This window comes from Xyrauchen texanus, chromosome 33, assembly GCF_025860055.1.
Source record: "Xyrauchen texanus isolate HMW12.3.18 chromosome 33, RBS_HiC_50CHRs, whole genome shotgun sequence".
NCBI lineage: Eukaryota > Metazoa > Chordata > Actinopteri > Cypriniformes > Catostomidae > Xyrauchen > Xyrauchen texanus.
The window spans coordinates 30,179,244-30,205,911 of record NC_068308.1 but is presented as its reverse complement, the minus strand read 5'-3'; the positions used below and the strand labels follow the sequence as shown (position 1 = coordinate 30,205,911).

Sequence of the window (26,668 nt, the reverse complement as noted above, 5' to 3'; positions counted from 1 at the left end):
GAGTAATTTGAGGACTTGAGTGGGTGGAGGACCTGAACTGACAGAATCAAATACAACAGAAGAGTAGTCAGAAATATCAACATCAGAAATCTTTAGATTGGTTACAGAAAAACCATAAGACAAAAGCACATCAAGTGTATGACCCAAGTTATGAGTTAGACCAGAGACAGATTTTAAATTTTTTTAAAAATCCTACACCAGAGGTTTGGATGGTCAACAAATGTGGATGTTAAAATAACTGAGAATCAGCAGTCTATCAATATGAGATACTATGTCAGAGAGAAAATAAGAACATTGACGGATGAAGTCCTTGTTATATTCTGGAGGTCTGTACACCGAACCACATAGCACAAGACCCCTGATGTTGATCTTTAATAATTGTACCTCAAAACTCGAGAACATGTCAGTTGGCAGAATTTTACATCTAAGATTTCTTTTCAATATTGGCAACGCCACCTCCATGTCCTTGGAGAACTGAAGAATTTGCAGTCCAGGAGAGAAGGTTCTCCGAGAGCAATGAAGTCACCTGGGCTGAGCCAAGTCTCCGTCAAAAATAAAAAGTCAAAAGAATGCAACATAAAAAATAATTTTAGAACAAAGGATTTAATCGATAGCGACCTAGGGTCTCTAATGACCATATACACCTTTGGTACTTAAGCCATATGTAAAGCAGTTCAATGGAAAGGAGGAGGCGAGAACCGGCCTGGCGATATAAACAATATTTTAATGATTAACTTAAACAAAAGACAAACAAACACACATGACAGACATGTCTGTAAACGATCTCTCTCTTGTCGCACCACCGTCCGCAATCGGCCCTTATCGGTCTCGGAGGCTTAATTAGCCTGATAAGGGACCGGGTGTGTATAATCACGACCCGGCCCCGCCCTCCACCCTGTCACATTCCTCCCTCGTTCTCTCAGGCAGGGGAGCCCCCGGCATGACGTACACCCCCCCCCCTTTCCCTGGGGGAGGGTGTGCCCTAAGCCCTGTCTGCCAGCAGGTCATCCCCGTCTACCTGGATGAGGGAGGGGACAAGCGGAGGGAAACAGAAATATAAAAAATGGGGGGGTGGGGGGGGGGGTACTTCCTGTAACAGTGTAGTACCCCCAAAAAAACACTGTAAAATTTAAAAGAGAGGGAAAAGGCCAACGCGGATCGGTGGTGAGAGAGAGATGGAAAAAAAACACTTACTCGCCAGTTCTCCGATACGCCGCAGCTTGTTTCTCGGCCACTCCTCCACCCTCTAACGGACGACAGCCATGCCTCTCCGGGCGGATCGGAGGCAGTCCTCCCCCAATGGACCCATGTAATGGTGTATAATGAGGTCCCGGGTCACTAAGGACTCTAGGTATGTGTTTAAGGGTTAAGGTAACAATAGCAGGTTAACACTTTTGTCTTGTTTTATGCTTTTATAGTAGGTGAACAGTAGTAGCTGTTATTGATGAATTATTTCTTCAGTTAAATTATTTCTTCAGAAAGCCCCAGACTTCTTTACAGTCTAATGTTCTCTTGGAGTGTATTTTCCCTCAGGCTGCACTGATGAAGATAAATGTCTATAGGGAGATTATGTCTTTGTATTCAGAAGGGAATCTGCTTAATTTCAGGCAAGTGCCCTCAATGCTTGTGTAAATGTTAAATTATTTGGTAATGTAGCATAACATCATTTATATTCTAAATTTACAAATTTACAAAGTGAACATAGTGACATTTCAAAAATGATTTGTTAAGTTTTGATACATATCACTTCGCCCATGTACAGTTTAAACAAAATGTTTGACCTTGGATTTTACCAAAACCTTGAATAAACGTGTGTAATTTCTGCACGACTAGTGTCACCAAGTGAAATTCTAAAATGAAGATTGTTTTCAAATGGGTATTCAGAACGCTCAAATGCCGAACAAGCAATGCCACCCCAAATTCACAGAATCAGTTAAGGCCATGTCCACATTAATACGTTTTCGTTTGAAAACAAATCTTTTTCTCTATGTTTTGGCCTCCTGCCCACACTGAGACAGCGTGTTTGAGAGCAAAAACAGAGCTTTTCGAAAACGTTCTCCCTGATCAGGATGCTCAAAGCAACAGAGCAATGTTTTATCACAGTCTTTATACTTTTTGGGAAATCAGCATAGAAATAGCTCAGTTATAGCTCTCACATTAAACTATAGGAGAATGTACTTTAACAGTAAAATGACACACTTCAGCTTTGAGATGTTGATGCTGCATAGACAGATACATTTGTGCAGTAGATCTCGTTCATGTAATTTCTTCTCCATCCTTTTATTTTCTCCATGCCCTGGTTAAGTCCTTGACCTATATTTGGACTCTCTTGGGAAAAGAGAGAGAGATATAGAAGATATATTCTCTCATATAGAAGGAGAGAGAGAAAAAGAGAGAGCATACAGATGTGCATGCAGGAGAATTCATGCTCTGTTAAATCTCTTTAAACATCACATTTTGCCTCACAATCTGGCTATTTGGATAAAATGTTATACCCAAAAGATCTCAAGTTATTTTAATGGAGGGTGTAACAAAAGGTGCTAATTTGTCGTGGTTTGCTTTGTGAGTGAGTAAATGGAGTGCTTTGGTACCTTCAGGTCAAATGGTTCATGGTTGTCTGATTTTTGTGTGCTTAGCAGCAGACTTGAAGTAATGCTGCAGTTAAATATGTATACATGTGTAATTCGTCTGGGGGAGTAAAAGGGGAAAAGTGCATCTGGAGTCTTTAGAGAGAAGATTTTTCTCTCTTTTTTGATGTTGTTATGTGTCTTTCTGGGAATGTCTAATTGTGTTGAAGAAGTAATATGATGCAAGATGGAATATCAAAAATGTTATAATTTTATTGCTGTTGTTGGGTTACAAATCTCTAATGTGCTTTCACATAATCTTATTTATGTGATGAAGAAGCTCAAGGTAACAGTTCTCTGCTGTTGTAGTGAGATAGCTTTGCTTGTTTGTAACAGCATCAGAAAATCATTGAAATCTGTAATGAATATTTTTTTCCTGGTTCCCTCAGAAAAAAAACAATCTTAAACCAGCCTAAAGTGGTTTGCTGCTCAGCTTGTTTAGGCCATCTGAAAAGTGTGTTTTGTTTTTTTTGCAGGGTAAGGTTATCCTAGAAATTGTCCTCTTTTGGTGCTCTATAACATTATAATCTCTATAACATTATTATTTTTTTTATATCCTTTAAAAATGTAAAAACCATCTATCACAAAGAGTTGAAAAGGTCATGAAAGATATTTGGTCAAAATGTATAGAAACCCTGGCTTTTCTGCTGAACAACAGATAGAAAACCTCACAGACTGAGAGCATTGTAATGTGCATCGTGTACAAAGTCAGAATGCTTCTGAGGCCAGGTAAACAAAAGCTGCAGAAAATAGCTAGATCTATATTTGCTGTTTGGACAGCTAGGAAAACAATGAGAAGCCACTTAAAATGCACATCTAACGTTTCTAAATTCTGTGTTGTTTGTTTTAGACACACTTTTAGAGTGCTAGCTCTCCTCTTTGACTTGTAAAGGGTAGGCTTCTTAATCCTTAACCAAAGAAACCAATCTTCTAATGGTTGGGGGTTTATCAACATGGGGGTGGTTGTTGTCTTGGTGACAGGATTTGAGCAGTGGCATCTACTTCCTTCTTTTTAGGACTAAAACATAAATAAATACATATGTAACGGTTGCTTAAATTGCTTTCTGTTAACAAATTATATCTTACAAAATGTGAAAATGATCGTATGATGAAGTGTTTGAGATTGATTCTATTGATCACTTTGTTTTGGTAGGGAGCTACTTGATTTTAGATTTTCCCACACATGCTTACTCAACCTTGAGGCCATTTTAAAAACTGGTTGGCACAAATGGCATATTTCCCTGATGAGTATTCAAAACTTTTGATTCTTTTCCATTTTGTGTATTGTAACATATTGAAGTACAGTATGGATGGTGGTTCACATAGGAGAGCGTTGATCATTGACCATCTTCATTATGCTATTTGGGCAAGTCTCTGACACCCTTGACACTTTTAGGGCAGAAAAAGAATCAGTACAAATATAGATGCAAGCAGCAATTATGAGGCCAAGCACACCAAAGGCAAACATTTAGATTGCATTTAGAATTCTGGTGATGATTTTAAGCAGATTGGTGAAAAAAGACATTTGTTTTATTACATTATAGTGTTATACAAATGCTTATATCTTTTGACAAATATGTGGCACTGTCATCAAATTGATATGGTATTGTAAGGGGCTTGGTCACAATGCCATATATAAAGATTCATGTCAATACACCAAGGCGTTCATTATATCAAACACAACTGGATGCTAAATCCAAATGGTTCATTGGTTTTGAAATTAAGCTTGACATTGTGTTTGTTTTTGAGTTGCCACAGTATACAATAGACTTGCATGTCTTTAGGTCAATATTAGGTCAAAAATGGCAAAAAAGAAACAGCTTTCTCTAGAAACCCATCAGTCAATCATTGTTTTGAGGAGTGAAGGCTATACAATGCTTGAAATTGCCAAAGGTTGTACACTACAGTCTTCAAAGACAAAGGACAACTGGCACTAACAAGGACAGAAAGCGATGTGGAAGGCCAGATGTACAACTAAACAAGAGGAAAAGTACATCAGAGACTCTAGTTTGAGAAATAGATGTCTCACATGTCCTCAGCTGACAGCTTCATTGAATTCTACCTTCTCAACACCAGTTTCATGTACAACAGTAAAGAGAAGACTCTGGGGTGCAGGCCTTATGGGAAGAATTGCAAAGAAAAAGCCACTTTTGAAACAGAAATCAAAAAGAAATGTTAGATTGGGCAAAGAAACACAGATATTGGACAACAGATAATTGGAAAAGAGTGTTATGGATCTTAACCCCATTGAGCATTTGTGGGATCAGCTAGACTGTAAGGTGCGTGAGAAGTGCCTGACAAGACAGCCACATCTATGGCAAGTGCAACAGGAAGCGTGGGGTGAAATATCACCAGAGTATCTGGACAAACTGACAGCTAGAATGCCAAGGATCTGCAAAGCTGACATTGCTGCATGTGGAGGATTTTTTTGATGAGAACACTTTGAAGTAGTTTAAGAAGTTCTGAAATGTAAAAGAAATTGTAATAGTAATATTTCACATTATTAATGTCCTGACTATACATTGTGATCAGTTGAATGCCACTTCTTTCCATAAGAGCAAAATCTGTACATTGTTCCAAACTTTTTGCCGCCAGTGCATGTCTCTTGATGATACATGCAAAAACTCATACAAATCGGACTAACGGTCTAGGAGTTCAAAAAAGGAGGTTATCAATGAAATTCTAAATTGCAGGAAGTATTGCCTGACATTTTAAGTATCAAATTCAGTGTCAACGTACACTGCATGAGCCAAGGATGCTAACAACACAAGTCTCATGACAATAGGCCAAATTAATCTAAAATTATAAGCATTTTTTTGTATCTTTTGAACACTAGGTGGCACTTTCCCCAAATTTTTTGAGTACCTCCAATACATGCCCCCAATGACTCATAACAAATTTCGTAATGATACACCAATGCGTTTGTAATATACAGCAATTCAAGACAAAATTCAAAATGAGTGATGCCCAATATGGCCGACATATGAAAAGTGGGTGTTATTCGAAGTAGTATGCCCCAAGGAATCTAAAAATAACAGTTTCATGATTTAAGGGCAAACTATTTAAAAGTCATAAGCAAAAATAGCAATTTTTCATATTTTCTGACCACTAGGTGGCACTGTGCCAAAACTGTGCCGGTATCCTCAGGTCAAGCTTGTGATGACTTTCACCAAGTTTTATGTCAATACAATAAAGCGTCAAAAGCCTCACATCCATTTTGGCTTGCTTGCCGTCTAATTCGTTGATACATTTTACTAAAACGTTTGGTGTATCATCATGAATTCCTAACAATTGTATTTTTTGAGTGTCTCTAGGTGATATGTGCAAAATGTTGTGCAAATCAGACATACAGCCTAGGAGTTAGAAATAGTAAAAAATGGCAGGTGGAAATTGAAACCATGGTATGCATTCAACTCGGCATGAGCAAATGAATATATATATTTTTTTGTATTCTTAGCCTTATGGCCCAAAGCTTATGAGCTCAAACAAAAGTGCAAATTTGAACTGTTTGTAGTGCTAGAGGGTATGAGTTAGAGATCCTAAATTCAGTTCAGTTATAGTTTAGAGTGTCCTCTATCAAGGTTCCAAATTTCATAACTTTCCTATGTACGGTTCTATTGGCTTCCATAGACTTCAACAGTGGATGAAGAAGAAGGAAAAGAAGACTAACAATTACACCTTCGGTGCTTGGCCCCAAAATACTGTATAATTTCAGCACCTTTGGTGTTTGTACCCCTTAATGATGCATTCCAGAGCTTTGTAGACATACATTTTTTAAATCCAAAGACTAGATATAGGCATTGCACTAACTGAAAAGCCACATGGGTCATTTTTAATAATGGTACAGTATATTTTTTAGGACTCTAAAAAATAAACATTTTGACATCATTGTTTTTATGTGAGTAAATAAAGGAACATTTCTAGTTATACAATTATTTGTACTTTAGACCTGTTATGTATACCCTGTCTTGTTTTCACCTGCCCTTGTTAATTTGTCATTTGCTTCTGTTAATCACCTTGTCATCTAGTTTGTGTTCTGGTTGTTCATTGGCCCCTTTGTCCCACATTCTTGTATTTAAACCCTGTCTGTTTGTTCAGTCTCTGTCAGTCGTTGTTTGGTATGGTTGTATGTTGTTATGTTGTCAGCCTGGTATGTCTCCCCTGCCCGTGTTTTTCTAGTTTTGTGTTTGTTTCCCCATTGAGGGTTTTTCCTTTCTGTTGGTTTTTTTAAATAAAGTTTAACTGCATTTGGATCCGCACCTCCTCGTCTGCCTGATTCATAACAAGACCTTTGTTTTATTATGCTTCTGGTGTAATAGGTGCAAATTTTCTCCAATTGTTCGACTCACATCATTGGCATATAATCCAACAAGTGGTGCTGAAGTCAACCTATTTAGGTAATATATCTACCCTTCTCTGTGTTAAAATAAAATAATGATGCCAACACTTTTCTAAGGTTATTTCTTTGGCCTGTAGTTTTGCTCCAAAATCATATCGGAAATTTCCCATTTTGATCTCCTTCTACAAAATAATGGATAATTCAGTAAATATTGATCATCTATGTTTATCTTTCTCCAATAAAAATTGGGTTGATTTGACATGGAACAATATATTACAATAGAATGTATAATAATGTAAAGTGTATAATAATGCCTCTAATAGTGTTGGTTGATGATATACATTTGATGCATTATCAATGTAGTACAATGTGGAGAGATTGGTAGTGAATGGAATAAAAATGGATTGTAATTCTATCGAGTTTGACCGTGATTGTGTAATGTTGATCACGTCTGCAGCTCACTGCTCTCTCTCAGTGTCAGTATTTATTTAGTAAGCTTGTGCCCCCTAGCAAACAGGACTCTGATTGGACACATAACCACCCAGTCTGCACGCCCGATTTTGTTTGGACCAGGGTTGGAGTGAGTCAACAGTCAAGTCACACGCACACACTCCTAAACACAGTTATATTTTCATAGTCACATATGTATACTCTCAAATCAGAAGATTGAACTCTTATTGCAAGTTCACACAGATACACACACATATCCTTCACACACAATTTGCATAATACTTCATTTGCACGAAGGCCACGGTTGGTTGTGTGGTTGAAACTTGGTTCCAGTCTTAATTCTAGAGAAAGTAAACAAACACATATCTCTCACACAACACACACTCTGTCACACAACATGAGGCCTTGGGCGCTGTGTTGACTCTGCTCATGGATTTGTTAGTCCAATGTGAGGCTGTTTTTATTTATGGGTACTGGAAAGCAGTTGGTACACTTAGTCCTGTAAGAAATGACTGCTCTTCACATAAACAGCCCAAATTTCTGCTTGTTTGACATTCTGCCTTCCCTTAAGTCCTATGATTATTTATGCAAATCAATGTGAAATGCTGTTTGCAATCACTTTAACCTTCATAATCTGACGTAATGATATATCTGAGGTAAACATGATAGAGTATTCAATAGGAAATGATGTACAGTGGGATTTTATCCATCTGTAATTGATCTGATCGTAAACAGTGGGCGTTGCATACCAGAATTGAACCAGGTGGTTGAGGGAAAGGGGTTGAAAAATAAGAGTCCTCGTTGACATAGACTGAAAAGGAGTCATTTTGGAGGCAAAGCAAGTTATTACATTTTTATTAAAGATTGCAAAAACAAACATTCTTCAATTTGAAATTAAAAGGTGCACAAAATGAATTGTGTATAATAAGACCAGGAACATACGATAAGAAAGTAAACTTTTATTGCATGTTGACTTGAACAACAATCGGTGGGATGGCTGTGTGTGTTGCTGTGTGTGTATACATGGTCCAAGGACACACTATGTGTGCCTTGGGCTCAAAGGCTTTTGTGTGATCTGTCAGTTTAACGTCATCACTGCACTCATCATGTTGTGTGTGTGTGTGTGTGTTATATCACAGTCGTTATCTTTTTTTTTCGATCTACCCAATGAGACACAACGATTAACTACAAACACAGGATGTCGTCACTTAGCCTGAGGCCTTGAATCGTGTTTGCATAACGTAATATATTCTTTCCTGTTATGAGTAATATTTAGATTAACCTCTGGCCCTCCCATGCACACAGCAACCCTTAGGTCTGTGCCGAGCTTTTCTTTGATTGACAGTTGAGATCATGATATTGACATTTGGGTTTAGACCACTGATATATACATTATTTAGAACTGAATCACTGATGCCCAATCCGGAAGCCACCGGAAGTTTCGAACGCCCATCTTGGTGTGTCCAAACTGTCATAGAGTCTCAATGTCTGACAGCTGATAAAGCCGCCGTTTCACCATCTCCGATCTCCAGATACAACAGTTACTTTTTCGCCCTCTTATTTTATTTATTTTTATTTTTTCTCTCAAATTCCCATTCACTCTAAGTCCTCATGGTGGCATAGTGACTCGCCTCAATCCAGGTGGCGGAGGACGTATCTCAGTTTCCTCCGTGTCTAAGACCGTCAATCCGCACATCTTATCATGTGGCTTGTTTAGCGTGTTACCGTGGAGACGTAGCGTGTGTGGAAGCCCACACTATTCTCCACAGCATCCACGCACAACTCATCACGCGCCCCACAGAGAGTGAGAACCACACATTATAGCGACCACGAGGAGGTTACCCCATGTGACTCTACCCTCCCTAGGGCCAATTTGGTTGCTTAGAAGACCTGGCTGGAGTCACTCAGCACGCCCTGGATTCGAACTTGCGACTCCAGGGGTAGTAGTCTGCGTCAATACTCGCTGAGCTACCCAGGCCCCCCGCATTTTGCCCTTATGTGACAATCAAAATTGATGTTTAATTAGCTTGTTCTGGATTATAATTGTTACGAGGGAGACGATATAATTGATTGTGATGTCAGAGCATTCACCTGTCCCGTTGTGCAGTTTATCAGTGCAGCACAACTATCATACCATCCTTTCCCTTGGAGGGTTCTTAAAATAGTCAGACTTTTAAGTCACATTCTCTCTCTGACATTTTTTTTGCACTTATTTACATTTTTTGCCCACTTACACTGTGATTTTCTTTGCTCACTTTTCCAAGTTCTCCACTTGTGCTTCCAAATTTTGCAGGTAGAGTTTCATGCAAAACAGGGCAGGGTTTTAAGTTCCCATTGGTCCACTATTTCTACTCTAATAAAGCCAATCAATCAAAGTGGGGAGTTGACATCACTACAGTGCAACTCTTGCTGTGTCTCGTTCGGAAGGATGCATCCTCCGGATATAGCATTTGTCGGCCGCATTCGTCATCGAGGCTGTCTCGTATTTTTTTTTATAGTTTTTTTTATTGGGAATGCAAAATAGGTTAACAATTGTATACATGTAAGTGCATATACTTAAAAGCAATTGACAATAGATAAAAATAAGAAAAAGGAAGACAAAAATTAAAAAAATTAAACGAGATAGCCTCGATGACGTATGCGGGCACAGCCTTCTAAACGAGACACAGCGTCTGGCTTACTGCTCAAACGTGAACAGGTGAAGATCGTTAAGACGGCGGAGAAAATGTCACTGTGGTTAATTTGAAAGTAAAAGCCCCGATTACAGCACTTAGCTGAAAAAGAATAGTTAAAACCAGCCTAAACCAGTCACCCAGGCTGATCAGTTGCTGGTTTTAGATGGGTTTTGAAGGGTGTTTGTTGTTCATGCCAAAATGTGTTGAGTGGGGATTCGGTGGGGGGGTTTAGGGCGTTCGTTGTTCATGCCCAAAAGGGTTTTCAAGCAGGGGGATCACTGAACTAGTTCGCGCAACCTTAAAACCCAGGGCCCCCTGGTAGTCAAGTGCCCCTGGGCACTGGCCCCATTGGCCCAGACGGTAATCCATCCCCGTTTCACCGTACTTTGCATCTCCCTCGTGATCCGTCACCATTCATTGTGTCTCCCTCTCGATGCTTCACCTTTCATTGCATCTCCCTCGCTATCCGTCAGCTTTCTTTGTGTCTCCCTCTCGACTTGTCACCTTTCTCTGCGTCTCCCTCTCTGTTTTGTATGGTTAACAGCTATTAGTGTACAGTCAAACTTATTTGACATGACATGGCATTTAGTCTCTATAGGCTAAATCTATTTCAAACTCGTCTCAGTCATCATCATATCCACCTCCCAAAAAGTACCAGAAAGTACCATTATATTACTGTGGTTTCTTGGGCATGTTACCATTCTTTGAAGTGCCATGTAAATGCACTCAAATAGAATATGGTATCAAGTATGTTATATATCACAGTGCCATGGTATTAGCGACCGATGCCATCACTGTTGGTGTACTGCTACAGTACTTTTTGTAATGATTGTTGCGTCCAGCTTTTTCTAGTTGTCATTTCATGATTTACTGTTACTTTAAGTAACCACTGTAATTCCAACTTCTGTATTTTATATGTAGCCTGTGCAGAGTTTTTTGATTTTTAAAGAAAATAGGGTGCTTCCCTATGCAAAAATCACTGCTAAGCTGTTGTTAGTGTGTTCCAGTGGTTGCTAGGGCATTACTATATGGCTGCTAGGGTATGTTGGGTGGTTGATTGATCATTGCTAGGTGGCTGCCTGGGTTTTGATAGGTGGTTAGTAAGCAGTGCTGGGTGTAATCCATCCATCCATCCATCCATCGTCAACCGCTTATCCTGTGTACAGGGTCGCGGGGGGCTGGAGCCTATCCCAGCTAACATTGGGCAAAAGGTGGGGGACACCCTGGACAGGTCACCAGTCCATCGCAGGGGGTGTAATCCAGATACAAAATAATTAGTTACTCTAATCTAACTGATCACAACTACATACTAGCTAAAAAGGATGTTTATCGATAAAATATTATACAATTATACAAGATATATGATATTAGGTTAAATGAGCTTACTAGTGTTATCTACCTCCCTGATGAAGAAGACGAGTGGAAAAAAAAGGTGCATCCAGAGGGGGGGATGTTTTGCCTGGTAGGAGAAGGGCATTTGAAGGGTACCATGGTTGATTTGTGGCCTAATACTGCCAAGTCTCATCAGTAAAGACCGCCCATCTCTCAGTATGGGGGAGGACATCGCAGCGTGTATGTAGTGTGTTGTTGATGGGAAATACAAAACTGCAACTATTTTAATCTGTTTTAGTCTGCATTTATGCTTGTCCTTCATTTAAGGGAGCAGAACACCCACATAATTTAATGCTGTATGAATATTTCAGAGAGGATGGCAAAGTCACTCTATCACTGCAAGTATTAATAGGAAGTATTCAAACATGGAAAGCTTAGGAAAAACAGTATTACTATAAGACCACTATGGCTCTGTATACTTCTGGTATTAAAGCTATAGTGAGTAATTTTTAGAATGCGAAATGTTTGCTTTTTTTAATAAAACTTAATATGCAGAGACAAATATTAGCAAGTCATTTGTTGGTTAATTTCCCAAAAATGTATAAACACTGTGGCCCTGTGGTGCATTCAAAACATTGTTTCTTTAAGCATCCCCACCAGCCAGACTAAGCAACTTTGGCTCAACCAATGGTGTGAGTTTGGGGCAGGACTGTCTGTTTACCCAACCATTAGCAGACAGAGGGAGTGTTCAGAAAAAACCTGTTTGAAATCACTAATTATTTTTACAATTCCATGTCATGATTATAGTAGCGCAGAAAGTACACACTTCTGCTTTAATTATTCTCTCACATGCTTCTTTTCTTATTTCAGTCTTCACACTCTGGCCATTTATTCTATTTCATGGTCATGTTTTATTTTAAAATACATACACACACTGAATCAAACACTTAGTCATTTAATTTGCACAGGTTATGATTAATCTCTTTATTTATTCAACTGAGTTAAAAGATTTTCTATATCAGAAAAAAGAATGGAACTATCTGGTATGAGTATGTATTTATATTGTTGACACAATTTGCCCATATTTGTCCCTGTTTTTCTAACTGGGTCTCTCTCTCTCTCTCTCTCTCTCTCTCTCTCTCTCTCTCTCTCTGTTTGTTGGCAGGCCTATTGGGCTGTAATCGTTTCCAGGGGACGGCAGTGAACTCCAGCACTCTGTTGTTGGAAGATGGTCCAGGGTTACTGTATGTAGGGGCCAGAGAAGCAATTTACGCACTGGACACATCTAATATCTCTGCCACCAATAACACTCTTTCTGTGAGTTTTAAACTTGCCTAAAATAAATTTAAATGCATATCATTCCTCTGTTGCAGCTTGGCTGATAATATTTGTACTACCTGATGTTTATATCTGTATAACAGCTGGAATGGGCAGCATCTGCTGAACAGAAGAGACAGTGCCTGAGCAAAGGGAAGAACAATCAGGTATTGCCATTCTTGCTGTATCCTCACCTAAATCTTTGGAACCATTAAAGGGATAGTTCACCCAAATGTTAATTTCTCTCACCTTTTACTCACCCTCATGCCATCCCAAATGTGTACGACTTCCTTTCTTCTGCAGAAAATAAACAACGATTTTTAGATGAATATTTCAGCTCTGTTGGTTATCACAATGCAAATGAATGGGTGCCAAAAAATGTAAGCTCCTAAAAGCACATAAAGGAAGCATGAAAGTAATACGTATGACTGGTTAAATCTGTCTTCAGAAGAAACAGATCAATATTTAAGAATGTTTTACCATAAATTCTCCTCCCTGCCAGTAGGTGGCGATATGAACAAAAAAAAAATGCAAATCACCAAAAACAATGAATTTGAAAGTGAAAGTGAAAGTGGAGATTTATGTCTATCTGTTTCTCACACACACATATCAAATCACTTTTGAAGATATGGATTTAACCATTGGAGTTATATGGATTACTTTTATGCTGCCTTTTATGTGACTTTGCAGCTTAAAAAATTTGACACCACAAAAATATCTTTGTTTGTGTTCTGCAGAGGAAAGAAAGTCATACACATCTGGGATGGCAAGAATGAGTAAATGATGAGATCATTTTCATTTTTGGGTGAACTATCTCTTTAATAAATGCCAGCAGTAAATGAATATCTACTAAAACCTCTGGGATATTTAGAGCAGGTTATTTAGTGTGGTGAGCAACAAAGTATTTAAAGTCAACATGAAACTAAATTGAATCTATTTAGTTTATTCACCCTATTGGCTTCATACATGTTCTTGGCCTTATTGTGCATGAATCATCTGTGCATTTTGATCCAAATAAATAAGGTTTGTCTTTGTAATCTTTTATCTAAATTGTTTGTTTGTTTTAAACACAAATCCCTTATACTATTTTGACCCCTCCTGTCCAATCACATGGCTTAATTATTTTATTTAACAACCAATTTTCATGATCTAATAAATTCCCAGTGGAGAAAATGAAGTCCCACCCTACATTTCAATATCCTGTTTCAATCTGAAAAGTTTTTCCATCACATTTTTGGAAGTTAAATGAGATGCAATCAGTGTTTCAGTGGTTGAAAATGACATGAAGTCAGGATAGTGCTTTGCTTTCTTGGTCTGTATGCACACATGCATTTTAATTTGTAATAAAATTACAGTATAGTCTCTAATTTCGGTTTCAAAATCCTTTCTTTTTTTTTTCCACAGACGGAATGTTACAATCACGTGCGGTTCTTGGACAGATATAACGACACTCACCTGTACACGTGTGGGACTCATGCCTTCAGACCACGCTGTGCTTACATAGTGAGGCATTAACTTATCTCATTCTCTCTCCATCATAATGCAAAAGAATTGTGATCATGAGGGTTTATTCATAGTTGTGATCATGGCTTATTATCATAAAAGCATGGTGCTTAATATCTCTTTGTCTTTGTCAGGATGTGGCACGCTTCACCTTTGTGCGTTATGAGGAGGGAAAAGAGAAATGTCCCTATGATCCTACAAAGGGCTTTACTGGATTTATAATTGGTAACTAACACAAGGGTTAACAGATTGATATGCAATCTCTTTTGTCAACTAACCAGCTAGGCATCCTGAATTTTATGTATAAAATATTTAATTGTAGGTGTTTTTTTTCTGTGTGTGTTTTTGTATACTTTCTCCTATCATAGTTAAATATGCAGAGACAATGATATGTAAGCCATTGGATGGTTGATTTAACAAGTGTTAATAATTTAGCACTGTGGTGTTATTAAAACATTGCTCAGTTTGTTTGAGTATCCCAACTAGCCTGACATAGCAACATTAGCTCAATCAATGCAGTGAGTTTGGGGTGGGATTATATGTTTGGCCAACAAATGGCAAATGGGGGAGTGTTCGGGAAACCTGTTTGAAAGCAATCATTATTTCATTTGGTGATGCTAATGGCACAGAAGAGGCACACTTCGGCTTTAAATGAATACATAGTTATTTTACAACTTGCATTGCTTACAACTTACAATTTGTCTTTACAGATAATGAGATGTACTCTGCTTCCCAGTATGAGTTTCATAGTACCCCTGATATTCGACGCAACTTTCCCTTCCCCAACTTAAAGACGGACGATTCTCCAGCAAGATGGCTGCTTGGTTAGTACAGCTATCTTTTTCAAAATAACAGGCAAAAATGTGACTGGTGCTTGCCCTGATGCTAGGGTGTTGTTTTTGGTTCCAGAGCATTTATTAAGGAAATGCTACGGTGTTTTGAGTTGTTTTTATAGTGTTGCAATGCAACTTCCAGGGTGTTCTAAATGGTTGCTGCTAGGTGGCCAAAAGAGCCCACCCCTAAATCTCTATGATATTATGATATGATATTATTTGTCTTCAATAAAAAGAAATAAATATGATTAGAAGGAACAGAACATCCCAAAAGCCACAATTGTTTAATCAATAAATACTTTACTTTTAACATACTCAAAGACACAATAATATCTGTGAGGCTCATAATTGGTCCATTGTGGTGTGGGCAGCACTAATGCTGATGTTCTCTCCTGCAGAGGCAGATTTTGTCGGCTCAGCATTTCTGAGAGAGAGCATCAACAGCTCTATAGGGGATGATGACAAGCTCTACTTCTTCTTCACGGAGAGGAACATAGAACCGACTGCTTACTCCAGCCAGACCAAAGTGGCCAGGGTGGCCCGCGTGTGTAAGGTAGGAACCCGGTGACAGGAGTTTATGATGTGGAAGCTTTAACAAATCACTCACATGAGCTAACATAATTTCACTTATAATATAATTAACAAGCTGAATCTCAGGATTTCCCCCCAATATATTTTGCATAAAGAAATTAAAGCCCATTTTAGGATCATTATGATGCTCTGTGATTATATTAATGACTATTAAACACATTTCCCAAATTATACACCGATCAGCCACAACAATAAAACCACCTGCCTAATATTGTGTAAATCCCCCTTGTGCCACCAAAAATAGCCTTCGGAGATGATATTCTTCTCACCACAATTGTACAGAGTGGTTATCTGAGTTACCGTAGACTTTGTCTGTTCGAACCAGTCTTGATATTCTCTGCTGACTTCTCTCATCAACAAGGCATTTCCGTCCACAGAACTGCAGCTCACTGGATGTTTTTTGTTTCTGGCACCATTCTGAGTAAATTCTAGAGACTTTTGTGTGTGAAAATCCCAGGAGATTATCAGTTACATAAATACTCAAACCAGCCTGTCTGGCACCAACAATCATGCCACGCTCCAAATCACTGAGATCACATTATTTTCCCCATTCTGATGGTTGATGTGAACATTAATTTAAGCTCCTGACCCTTATATGCATGAATGTAAGCACTGCACTGATGCCACAAGATTGGCTGAATAGATAATCACATTGTTGGTGCCAGATGGGCTGGTTTGAGTATTTCTAACTGCTGAACTCCTGGAATTTGTTTTTAATTTTTTTAAATGAGCATAAAAAAAATCTAATCTAATACTGTATCTCGCTTTTCCTTTACTTTGCTGTAGTAACACTTCTATTATAGCTTTTGTTCAGTAGTAGTTGACTTTTGAATCTTAGTATTGTGTTAATATTTTTTGGCTCTTGTACGATAAATTGCTTGTGATTGTTTTGGATAAAATTGTCTGCTAAAAGATTAAAAGTAAATTCATAAATTAAAGACAATGCAACAAATAATACCATGATGTATTAATATATGTCAATTTAAATGATATATATTTTTCTTTGGATTACGCTAATAAGAATAGTGAGGAGCGCTAGATTGTCAAGAGAATAATCTTGGCCTATACCTTAGTCTTAATATAATATAACTCGAAATCGAATTCAGTTTCTTTTTGCAAAATACACACACACACACACACACACACACACACACACACACACACTACCAGTCAAAAGTTTGGGGTCACTTGACTGAAATGTTTCTCATGATCTTAAAATCTCAAGTCAAATGCTTAAATGTTTGAAATTAGTTTTGTAGACAAAAATTTTATTGTGCCAACATATTAATTTATTTCATTATAAAACTAAAATTTAAGAAGAAAAAAAGTTTTGGAAATTGATGATTTGGATCAAATAATAAAGAAAAGCAGTGTGTGCCCAACATAGATGGAAACTCCTTCAATACTGTTTAAAAAGCATCTCAGGGTGATACCTCAAGAAGTTCCTTGAGAAAATATCGAGTTCATGTCTGCAAATTCTAGGCAAAGTGTTACTACTTTGAAGATGCTAAAATATAACACAGTTTTGATTTATTTGGGATTTTTCTAGTCACAACATAATTCCCATATTTCCATTTCTATTATTCCATAGTTGTGATGACTTTACTATTATTCTAAAATGTGCAGAAGAAAAAAAAAAATTATAATAAAAAGAATGAGTAAGTGACCCTAAACTTTTGAACAGAAGTGTATATTTTTTCTTTTGATTTTATGGTGAAATGTGTCCTGGACATGTTCTTGACCGGTTTTGTGAGATTTATCCAATAGCAGTCTATCAAAACTGACTGAAAATAATATAATTCAAATTAGTTCAAATTATTCAGAGCTCTGTGAACTTGTGACTTCCAGCCTGCCCTCATTGCACCATGTCCCTGGAGATTCTGTGGTTTGGCACTGTTGCAAAAACAGAAAAAGCAGATAAAATCCAACTTCCCAAACTCTCTCTCTCTTTCTTTTTCCCACACATACTCTCCCACCTGCATTATTTCATTAAGCGTCGTCATTGTGCCCAGATAACGTTTTTTCCTCACGGTTATATCTTCATTACTGCATGCTTGCATTCACTCTTCAGCTGAGATTTCTCAGCTCTGGGAAGCAGGTCAGGTCCCCTACTGGTTGACTTACTGAGTTACGAGAGAGACAGAGTAGTCCAAAGTAGGCCACACTACACACACATCCATACACCCAAGCACACACATGCATGTTGCATTCACATAAAGCTCTTGTGCACATACAGTACACAAGCCTAATAGAAGCATAAAAAATACCATAATTTTATTGCTGTTTAGGTGGTGCTTATATGGTTGCACCATTACTACTTTTAGTAATGAGATATTTTACTACAGAATGCACAGTTGTGCAAATGAGTATACATAGTATGAGTATAATCTGATACTTGGATCATACTGTACAACAGCATGGCTGATATTTTTGTCATGGAGAAACTGTACTTCTCTTCCCCTTCCTACTTTCATGCTCAGTGTTGTTCTTTATTCACCTTGAATGAATGTGAACTGACACCACATTTAGCCTGAAGGTCCACAGGTTCCTTGTAGAACCTGATGGAATCTGTTGCTGAGCAGAACACTGTTAGCACATTTAGGACAGATCTCAGTACCTACAACTGTGTCATTTCAAGCTGAATATTTAATTCAGGGGAGTTTAACATACAAACACTCTGTGCTTTTGAATATGAACTACTCTCAAGGGTATATGTGAATTGTGCATAATTTCTTTGGGTGAGTTGAGGCAGACTGTGTGTTGAAATCTCTGGCGGGTTGAACTAAGGGGCCGTTCAGACTGAAGGCGTACTTGAGCTAAAAAGGCTAGACATTGCGAAAGTTTGGTGTAATCGGATTACAATGTAATTAGTTACTGTAATAGAATTGTAATAGTAATACACTCTAATATATTTATTGTAATAAAAAAGTTGTTACGCATTACAATTTAAAGTCTTGTAATCAGATTACAGTTATTTGTAATTATCAGTACATTATTTGGTTTACACATTACAAAAAATAATGATGTATGCAGAATACATTTAAAATACAAATGATGTTCATATGTACATCTGTTAGTTTGTGTTTCTGTGATAGCTGAAGGGACAGCAATAATTAACAAGGAGAAAATGTAGACATTATTTTGAATTCGTTGAGCAGAAAACAAAACTTTTCTGTGAAAATTGTTTTAGAAAATACATTTTGAGTGAAGTTATTTGTAATGTGATTACTTTTTCATGGAATAATCAGTAATCTGATCACAATTTTAAAGTAATTAGTAATTTTAGTAAAGTTGACGTTCTTTTTTACTTGACTGTCTAAAAAATGTGGCGCTCCTGCGGGAGATGCTGAAAAACCTGAAAAACATCAAAAATGCTTGTTTTGCACATGTTTACAAAGGAAAACAGCTCAAATGGCAGTGTAAATGGCTCCTAAGACAGAAAAATGCATTCAGGCCTCAGAGAGGCGATTTATTTCAATAATAGTCAACATTAATATTAAATGAGTAAAATGTTGATGGGCTTTCGAGCTGAAAGGGGGTGTGTCCTTTCTGTCCTTGGGGATTTGGTGGAGGTCAGAGAGCAAAGAGAGAGTGGAAAATACTGACTGAAATCACCAGTTTTAATCTGATTGGCTGTCTTTACGCAACTTCCGTTAGTTCACCTTCTCAAAGTGTGAACATTCCCAATCCATGCGCATTATCATGCATGTGCCTTCTGTTGACAGTACTAAAAGAATATCACAAAGCATTTGTCAAACATATTTGGATTTACTTGCAGTCAAAAGAGTATACTTTGAAAGGCCGAGCGCTCGACCGTGTGCGAGACAACCCGGAAAGCAGAAAAACAAAGTACACATGAGCCTTAAATCCCCAATGATGAGACTCCCACAATAGGAAAATAATAATTGACTTGACCTGCATCACACTGACTTAAAATTTGCATGCGTAATGCATATCTACATAATTATAATCAGACATTTTAAACTATTATGTCACATCCCATTATAATGATATAACTTTCATTATTTGTTGAGATTTTTACAGCTGCCTTAGTGTGATTCATGCTCTTTAGAATAAAGCTTTCAAAGAACTCCAGACTAGTCGTAATACATTATGTTTCCTTGTTCTTGTGACTTTATTGATTTAGAAAAGTAGTCATGCATTTGTATGTAATTTGCAGTGCATGTCATTACATTTTGTCCATCTCTTTCTCATTTACAGGGGGACATTGGGGGTCAAAGGACTCTACAGCGGAAGTGGACGTCCTTTCTCAAGGCCAGGTTGGTGTGTTCCATTCCTGATTATGAGCTTTACTTCAACGTCCTGCGCAGCGTTTATGTTGTCGAGGCGGCCAACATACACGACAGCCTCTTTTATGGCGTGTTTGCAGTTGAGTGGTAAGGAATTTCACTGAAGTAACACATTTGCTGGTAATACCTTATAGTAAGGTTGCATTTATTACCATTCGTTAAAGGAATATTCTGGGTTCACAATTGACAGCATTTGTGGCATTATGTTGATTACCAATACAAATCATTTTGACTTGTCTCTCCTTTTCTCTAAAAAAGCAAAAATCAGGGGCCTGGGTAGCTCAGTGAGTACTGACGCTGACTACCAACCCTGGAGTCACGAGTTCAAATCCAGGGTGTGCTGAGTGACTCCAGCCAGGTCTCCTAAGCAAATAAGTTGTGTGTGGATCGCGGAAAGTAGCACGAGCCTCCACATGTGGAGTCTCCGCAGTGTCATGCAAAACGAACCACGTGATAAGATGTTTCCTCAGACAGCCAGAGTAAGTACAGCGAGTTAATCCACTCTGGAGCTACATGAGAAACACCAAATGGCTTACTCACTCCAATGTTTTTATTAAGGACAGTGCTTGATTGGGACACGTAAATACTTTGCGGCCATCCGTAGTATTTATTCTCAGTTTGGCCGGAAACATCAGTGCAAAAGCGATCTTCCGTTGATGCAAGAGTTTCTTACATTCTTTGAATCAATCGCATTTCTCTCTTGTCGAATTCGCAAAGTCCGGGAACAAGAAAATATTGTGATTCTTCCAAGAAATCTTACCTCGCCTCGTGCAACACAAGATCGGGCTTTATCGGATGATCTCAGAAATTTGGCCAGAATTGATCGGGGCCTGTACCCCTCAGCAGATCTGCAAGCAGGGACTCTGTGAGCTTGCTCGATTTCCAGCTTATGGCCTGTTCTGACTCTGTCGAGCAGACTCGGGAAGAGCTTGTCAAGGAATTTCATCATATCTCTGCCTTCTTAATGCTCAGGAATTCCAACAATCCATATTATTATGTTATTTCGTTGGCTCCTGTTTTTTCTAAATGTTTTCCACGTCTATTTTGGTTGCGAGTGGATTAGCAGATAATTCCCTTTCCGATGACTCTAGAGATCCATTTCTCAACATCTGCCACTCTTGTAACCAAATCAGAGAATTTTGTTTTCATCACCGTAATCAATCGACGTTTTGCAGCGAGATCCTCCAAGTCAGCAACAACCTTGATCAGCATCACCCACATGGTGGACAGTTGACACAGCATGTAAGTGTTTTTAATGTCTCCAGAGCCCGAGGAGTTTGACTTCTTTGCCATATTTACGTCAAAGAACAAATATGTACCTGGGTGTATCGAATCTCACCGGATTATAACATGAAAATAATTGTTATTTTTTATTGTTTACACATCTTCTCCTTGCACCCTCTGAAACTGAGTATTTTAACGTTTACGGACTGGCCCCATTCACTTAATTTCGAAGTGCTTACTGTAACCCAGATTTTTCCATTATTTAAAAAAAACAAAGGAGGGATGAGTTGAAATTTATTTTCATGGTTATCAACTTTATGCCACAAATGCTGTCGATTGACCTTAACTTGTATTAAACCCAGAATATTCCTATATATAATGTATACATATAATGTAATACTACATTAGTCAACATGAAGTATCAATGAGCAATATTTTTACGGTGCTTGTTAAACTTGGTTAATGTTAATTTCAACATATAATATTTTTTTTTTTATTAAAAGTTGTGTATGTTAACAATAGGACCATTATGTAGTATTAGATAGGGAAATCTATAAATTGTAAAAGGAATACATTAAGTGTCACTAACTTCTGAGGCCCTAACATAGTTTCAGGAATGTAGAGAATCTTTCTCATTAATGTATCCAGTTGTATCAGGGTCATTGTTGGCCAGGTATCAGAGGGTATGACAGAGGTGTTCTGTGCAACTGTCTCATTAAATGTGATGTGAACAGAAGTAACATTAATCTGCTAGCATGTGACTGTGTGTTATCTTCGTTCTCAGAGCTTGTTTGACTAAATTCTTTTTTTGGAGAGCATGAGAGAGACAATCACTAATTATTTCCAATGTGTTTACCTTCCTTTAACATTGACACTCACAACAGAACACAGGGAACATTTGACAGAATAGTTGGAGAACAAATTCTCCCGTCAGACCAATGTCCAGGTAGTAAAGAGGAAAGGGAACTCAGTAGCAACCCCTTAATCACCAAAAAGGGAGTATTAACATCAGTATTTCATTTTTAGGCTTTCCAGTGTTGTCCTTCAGGTAACAAAAATAGCATCCTTAAACTTATAAGATTCAGGGTCTGTATGCTTTACAAGCTCAGAGAAATTTTTGTTGAGATTTCTCTATTAGGATACAGGTTCGGGACTTTCATCTAAGACAACTGGTTTTGCTATAAGGCCCAGGTTTACAGTACCAAAGTTGTTTCTCATACAATGTCCTTAAATCAAACATTGAAATCTATTGACATTACTATGAACTACTTCAGCACATCAGTATGCTAAATGATTCACATGTCATTGGCTGAATAGAAAAATGTATAGTTTTTAAATGCATAAACAACTGGCTTAATTGTGGAACAATGCAAATGTAGATTTATTAATTGTTTTATATTTTAATTTTAATTATTTGTTAATTTTGGGCTAAATATTGTATTAGAACTAGGCATATGAAGTGACAGATAAATTGGTGCCAAAATACTGTTTAACTGGAATAACTGCCTTTGATGTCAACAAGAGAAAATATGGAAAAGCATTTTTTCTTCCCTTTTAAAATGTGATCTGCCTATTTATTTTGCTGCCCTAACTAGTTACGATTAAAGGGTTAGATGCATTTTATTATATGCATTTTGCGTTGTGTTTTTCCCTACTGCAATCCTATCAGAACAAACCCATCCCTTGAGAACTACTGATCTAAGATAATCAAGTTTATCAAGAGTTATTCTTGAAGATTTCACTTCAAATGTTATAATTAATCTGTTCTCAATATCTATTTGTCTGTAATGGCATTTAACCTTTAAATTTTGATTATACTGCTTTAAAGTTTAAGTTGATGACACTTTTTAGTAAATAATTCACAAAATTTGACCAATAGCATGTAGTTTTGATCTTTCAACAATGTTTACAATTCCAGTTACAGTTGTACAAGTCAGTCCACTGTCGGACATGTTTGGAAAGCTTTTGGGAGGCTATTTCCAGTCATGACAGTGCATCTCCGATCTGATTGAATGGGGAAAGAATCTCCAAAACAGTTGTTCAAGATTATGATCAAACAACATATATAAAAATGAGCAGTAAAATCTGGTATCATACATTAGGCTTCTTTACCTCAGATACTTTACCTTATGCTAAAAAGCAAAATTTTCCCAGCTTTTATAGCTAATGCGCATGCGTGTTTTCAAGTTTATTGGCAGGCGATGTCTCTATTTAAAATTGGATTGGCTCTTTTACCTGTAAAGTGGGACTTCCTTTCTACATATGCTCACCGTTGACTGCTGTTGGGCATTCCAATTTCTCCCATTCATTTTAATAGAAGTGGCACGTCTCTGCTAAATAGTCTCTGACTCAGGATAGCAACATCACTGTGTTTATTTAAAGGACAATTTTTAAAGGAATGTTCCAGGTTAAAATTTCAATTTTTAAAAACAAACAAAAATTCTGTTTACATCTGATTACTGTGATAAAAATAATTGCATGACTAGCCTTCTCCATGCAAAGTTATGGTATATTAATATATTTTAACCATTTTTCAACTCATCTCATGACCATGCAAAGTCAATAAACCTATGATACATTCTAAGCTCCAAGAAAATACTTTTTCCATCCACAGGAACTACATTGAAAATGAATAACTAAAAATTCCGTAATGTATTTTTGAACGGAAGACTGAAAGATTTAGGCATGACATTTCTGCTTGCAGCCTTGCGGAATGTCTTGCCCAATAGACTTCTATTGTAAATGCATTAATGTAAATGTGATTTTGTTTACTTTTACAAATTGAGTCAATTTCTGTGGTAATTGACAGCATGTCACAGATGCCATTGATACAATTGTACTGAATCCCTCTCTTTCTCACTGTCAGGAGAAATGTTAAAATGTCTGCAGTGTGTCAGTACTCCCTCAGAGATGTCCAGACAGCTTTTGATGGGCCTTACATGGAGCTACAGGACTCTAAATGGAGGGAATACACTGGAAAAGTTCCGGATCCAAGGCCTGGCTCGGTAAGGTCATTAAGATGCCTCTGCTCCAAATCAAAGTTGTATTAAATAGCTCTTTGTTGTTGTTGTAGCTGCATATTCAGCCAACCTGGGGACCTGTAGATACCATATAATCCAGGAATCTTAATAGTTTTCCATCAGGGCCCTGGCTTGGAGTTTGGGACTTATATTGCAGTCTTGCATCTGTTCTATTTTCACTCTTCTGATGAATGTTATATAACAGTCTCCTTGTTTCTTTTCAGTGTATAACCGATCAGCATCGTGCTCTGCTTATAAATTCCTCCCGGGATCTCCCTGACAACATACTGAATTTTGCTCGAAGACACCCTCTAATGGCAAGGCAGATCCAGCCGGTTGGAGGACGGCCACTCTTGCTCCAGAGAAGTGCAGACTACACCAAGATTGCTGTACTACAAGTTGTGGGGTTGGATGGACTCGTCTATGACATGCTCTTCATTGGAACAGGTACTTTAGAGTTACTACACCTCAAGTTCATGTACAAGTAGCAAGTGGCTGCATCAATGTAGATCACTTTCTTACAATGCTTGTTTTCAGATGAGGGCTGGTTACACAGGGCTGTAAAGATCAGAGACCATGTGCACATCATTGAGGAACTTCAGCTGTTTGAGGATAAACAACCAATCAATAACATGGCAATATCACAAAAACAGGTAACCCGTTAAAAGCAGTCATCATTTACTTGCCTACGTGTTGTTCCAAAGCGGCATGCCTTTCTTTCTTCCTTGGAACATGAATGGAGATGACTTGAAGAGGACTTTTATGGTGCATTTTTGTCATTTTTTACATTTGTTATCATTTTACACAAAATAGTGCCAGTGTGAACATTCTTCAAAATGTCTTATTTTGTGTTCCTTGGAAGAAAGGAAGGTTTGGAATGATATTATGGTGAGTAAATGATGAAAGAATTTGACTAAATCTTTAAGATTTGCTCTTTCAACAGAACAGTATCTATGTGAGTGCCCCCTCTGGACTGGCTCAAGTACCTTTGTCATCCTGCGAGCGCTACACCTCCTGTTATGACTGTGTGTTTGCACAAGATCCACTTTGTGGCTGGGATGGAAGAGTGTGTGCTGAGATATCATCCTACTCTAACAGGTAAAAGAAGACATAGGGTGTTTATTTTCACAGAAACTTTCATACATGTACTGTGTTTTACACGGGACCAAAATGAAATGAAGATTTCACCCAAAAATTTTATTTCTCTCACCATTTACTTTTATGTCGTCTCAAACTCGTATGACTTTCTTTCTTCCGTGGAACACAAACAAGGATATTTTAACGGAGATATGATGTCTGTTTGTCCATAAAATGCAAGTGAATGGTGACCAAAATGGCTTCAAAATGGACAAAGGTATCATAAAAGTAATCCATAAAACTCCAGATTTAATCCATGTCTTCTGAAGCGATCCAGTCGGTTTTGGGTAAGAACAGACCAAAATGTAACTTTCTTTTCTCTATAAATCTTGACATCAGCAGTCTCACTGGTGATCATGATTTCATGCTCGATTACACTTCTAGAGCTCTCCGCATGCATCAAGCACGAGGAAGTGTAATCGAGCTTGAAATCAGGATTTTGCCTAGAGCATACAATGGCAAGATGTACAGTGAAAAAGAAGTTACATTTAGTTCTGTTCTCACCCAAAACCTAATGGATCACATGCCTTTTTCCCTTTTGTAACTTGAAAATTTGGTCACCATTCGCTTGCATTGTATGGACAAACAGACATCATATCATCATCAAAATATACTTTTTATGAAACTGTATTTTGCATTTATTTTAATTAGAAATATATATATATTTTTTAAATTAATTTTGTTTGAAAACAGTCCAGGTCATTCTCTTATGAAACTAGATCAAAATATAATTTTGTTTTGTATATGATTTTGTTCTTCTTTTTTTTTTTTGGTCTTGTTTTGTATTTGGAGAAATATTCACCACATATGTGTCACTGCATGCAGTTTTAAAGAGAAAAAAAATCTTAAGACATCCTAAATTTTCCTCTGATGTACATTTTTCCTCTGATGTACAAGGAAAACGTTATTTGTTGTACATCACTTACATCGGCAAGGGTCATACTATGGGTTTTACAATTACTTTTAAACAATGTTGTTTCAGTTCCTAATAAAATTCCTGACCAATTTTTACATGCCATTGGAACTTTGCAAGTGTTACTTTTGGACCCTGTGTGTTATACATTTACAATATGTTTTGCATGCTTAGTCTAAGCAAGTCAATAAATATAACTGTGATATGTGCTTCTTTTAGGTCCAGTCTTGTCCAGGACATACAGATGGGTAGCAGAGGCTGTACAAACATTACAAGTGATGGTGTGTTTCATGTGAATTGTTTGTGAGCAACCTCATCAGGAGATAGTTCACCCAAAAATGGAAATTCTGTCATAATTTATTCACTCTTACGCTGCTCCAAACCCATACGAGTTTAT

At 37.6% G+C, this 26,668-nt stretch overlaps 1 protein-coding gene across 1 annotated transcript in view; it reads left to right on the top strand.

Annotated features, from left to right (window-relative positions):
* sema4gb (sema domain, immunoglobulin domain (Ig), transmembrane domain (TM) and short cytoplasmic domain, (semaphorin) 4Gb) overlaps positions 1-26,668 on the top strand; it is a 43,187-nt gene that overhangs the window by 9,948 nt on the left and 6,571 nt on the right. The window contains exons 3-14 of the mRNA XM_052102438.1: positions 12,589-12,740; positions 12,845-12,907; positions 14,145-14,243; positions 14,378-14,468; positions 14,954-15,067; positions 15,475-15,629; positions 19,889-20,064; positions 24,068-24,206; positions 24,446-24,668; positions 24,759-24,874; positions 25,165-25,319; positions 26,491-26,552. Coding sequence (XP_051958398.1) covers positions 12,589-12,740; positions 12,845-12,907; positions 14,145-14,243; positions 14,378-14,468; positions 14,954-15,067; positions 15,475-15,629; positions 19,889-20,064; positions 24,068-24,206; positions 24,446-24,668; positions 24,759-24,874; positions 25,165-25,319; positions 26,491-26,552 — 1,545 coding nt within the window. The remainder of the gene's footprint in view (positions 1-12,588; positions 12,741-12,844; positions 12,908-14,144; positions 14,244-14,377; positions 14,469-14,953; positions 15,068-15,474; positions 15,630-19,888; positions 20,065-24,067; positions 24,207-24,445; positions 24,669-24,758; positions 24,875-25,164; positions 25,320-26,490; positions 26,553-26,668) is intronic.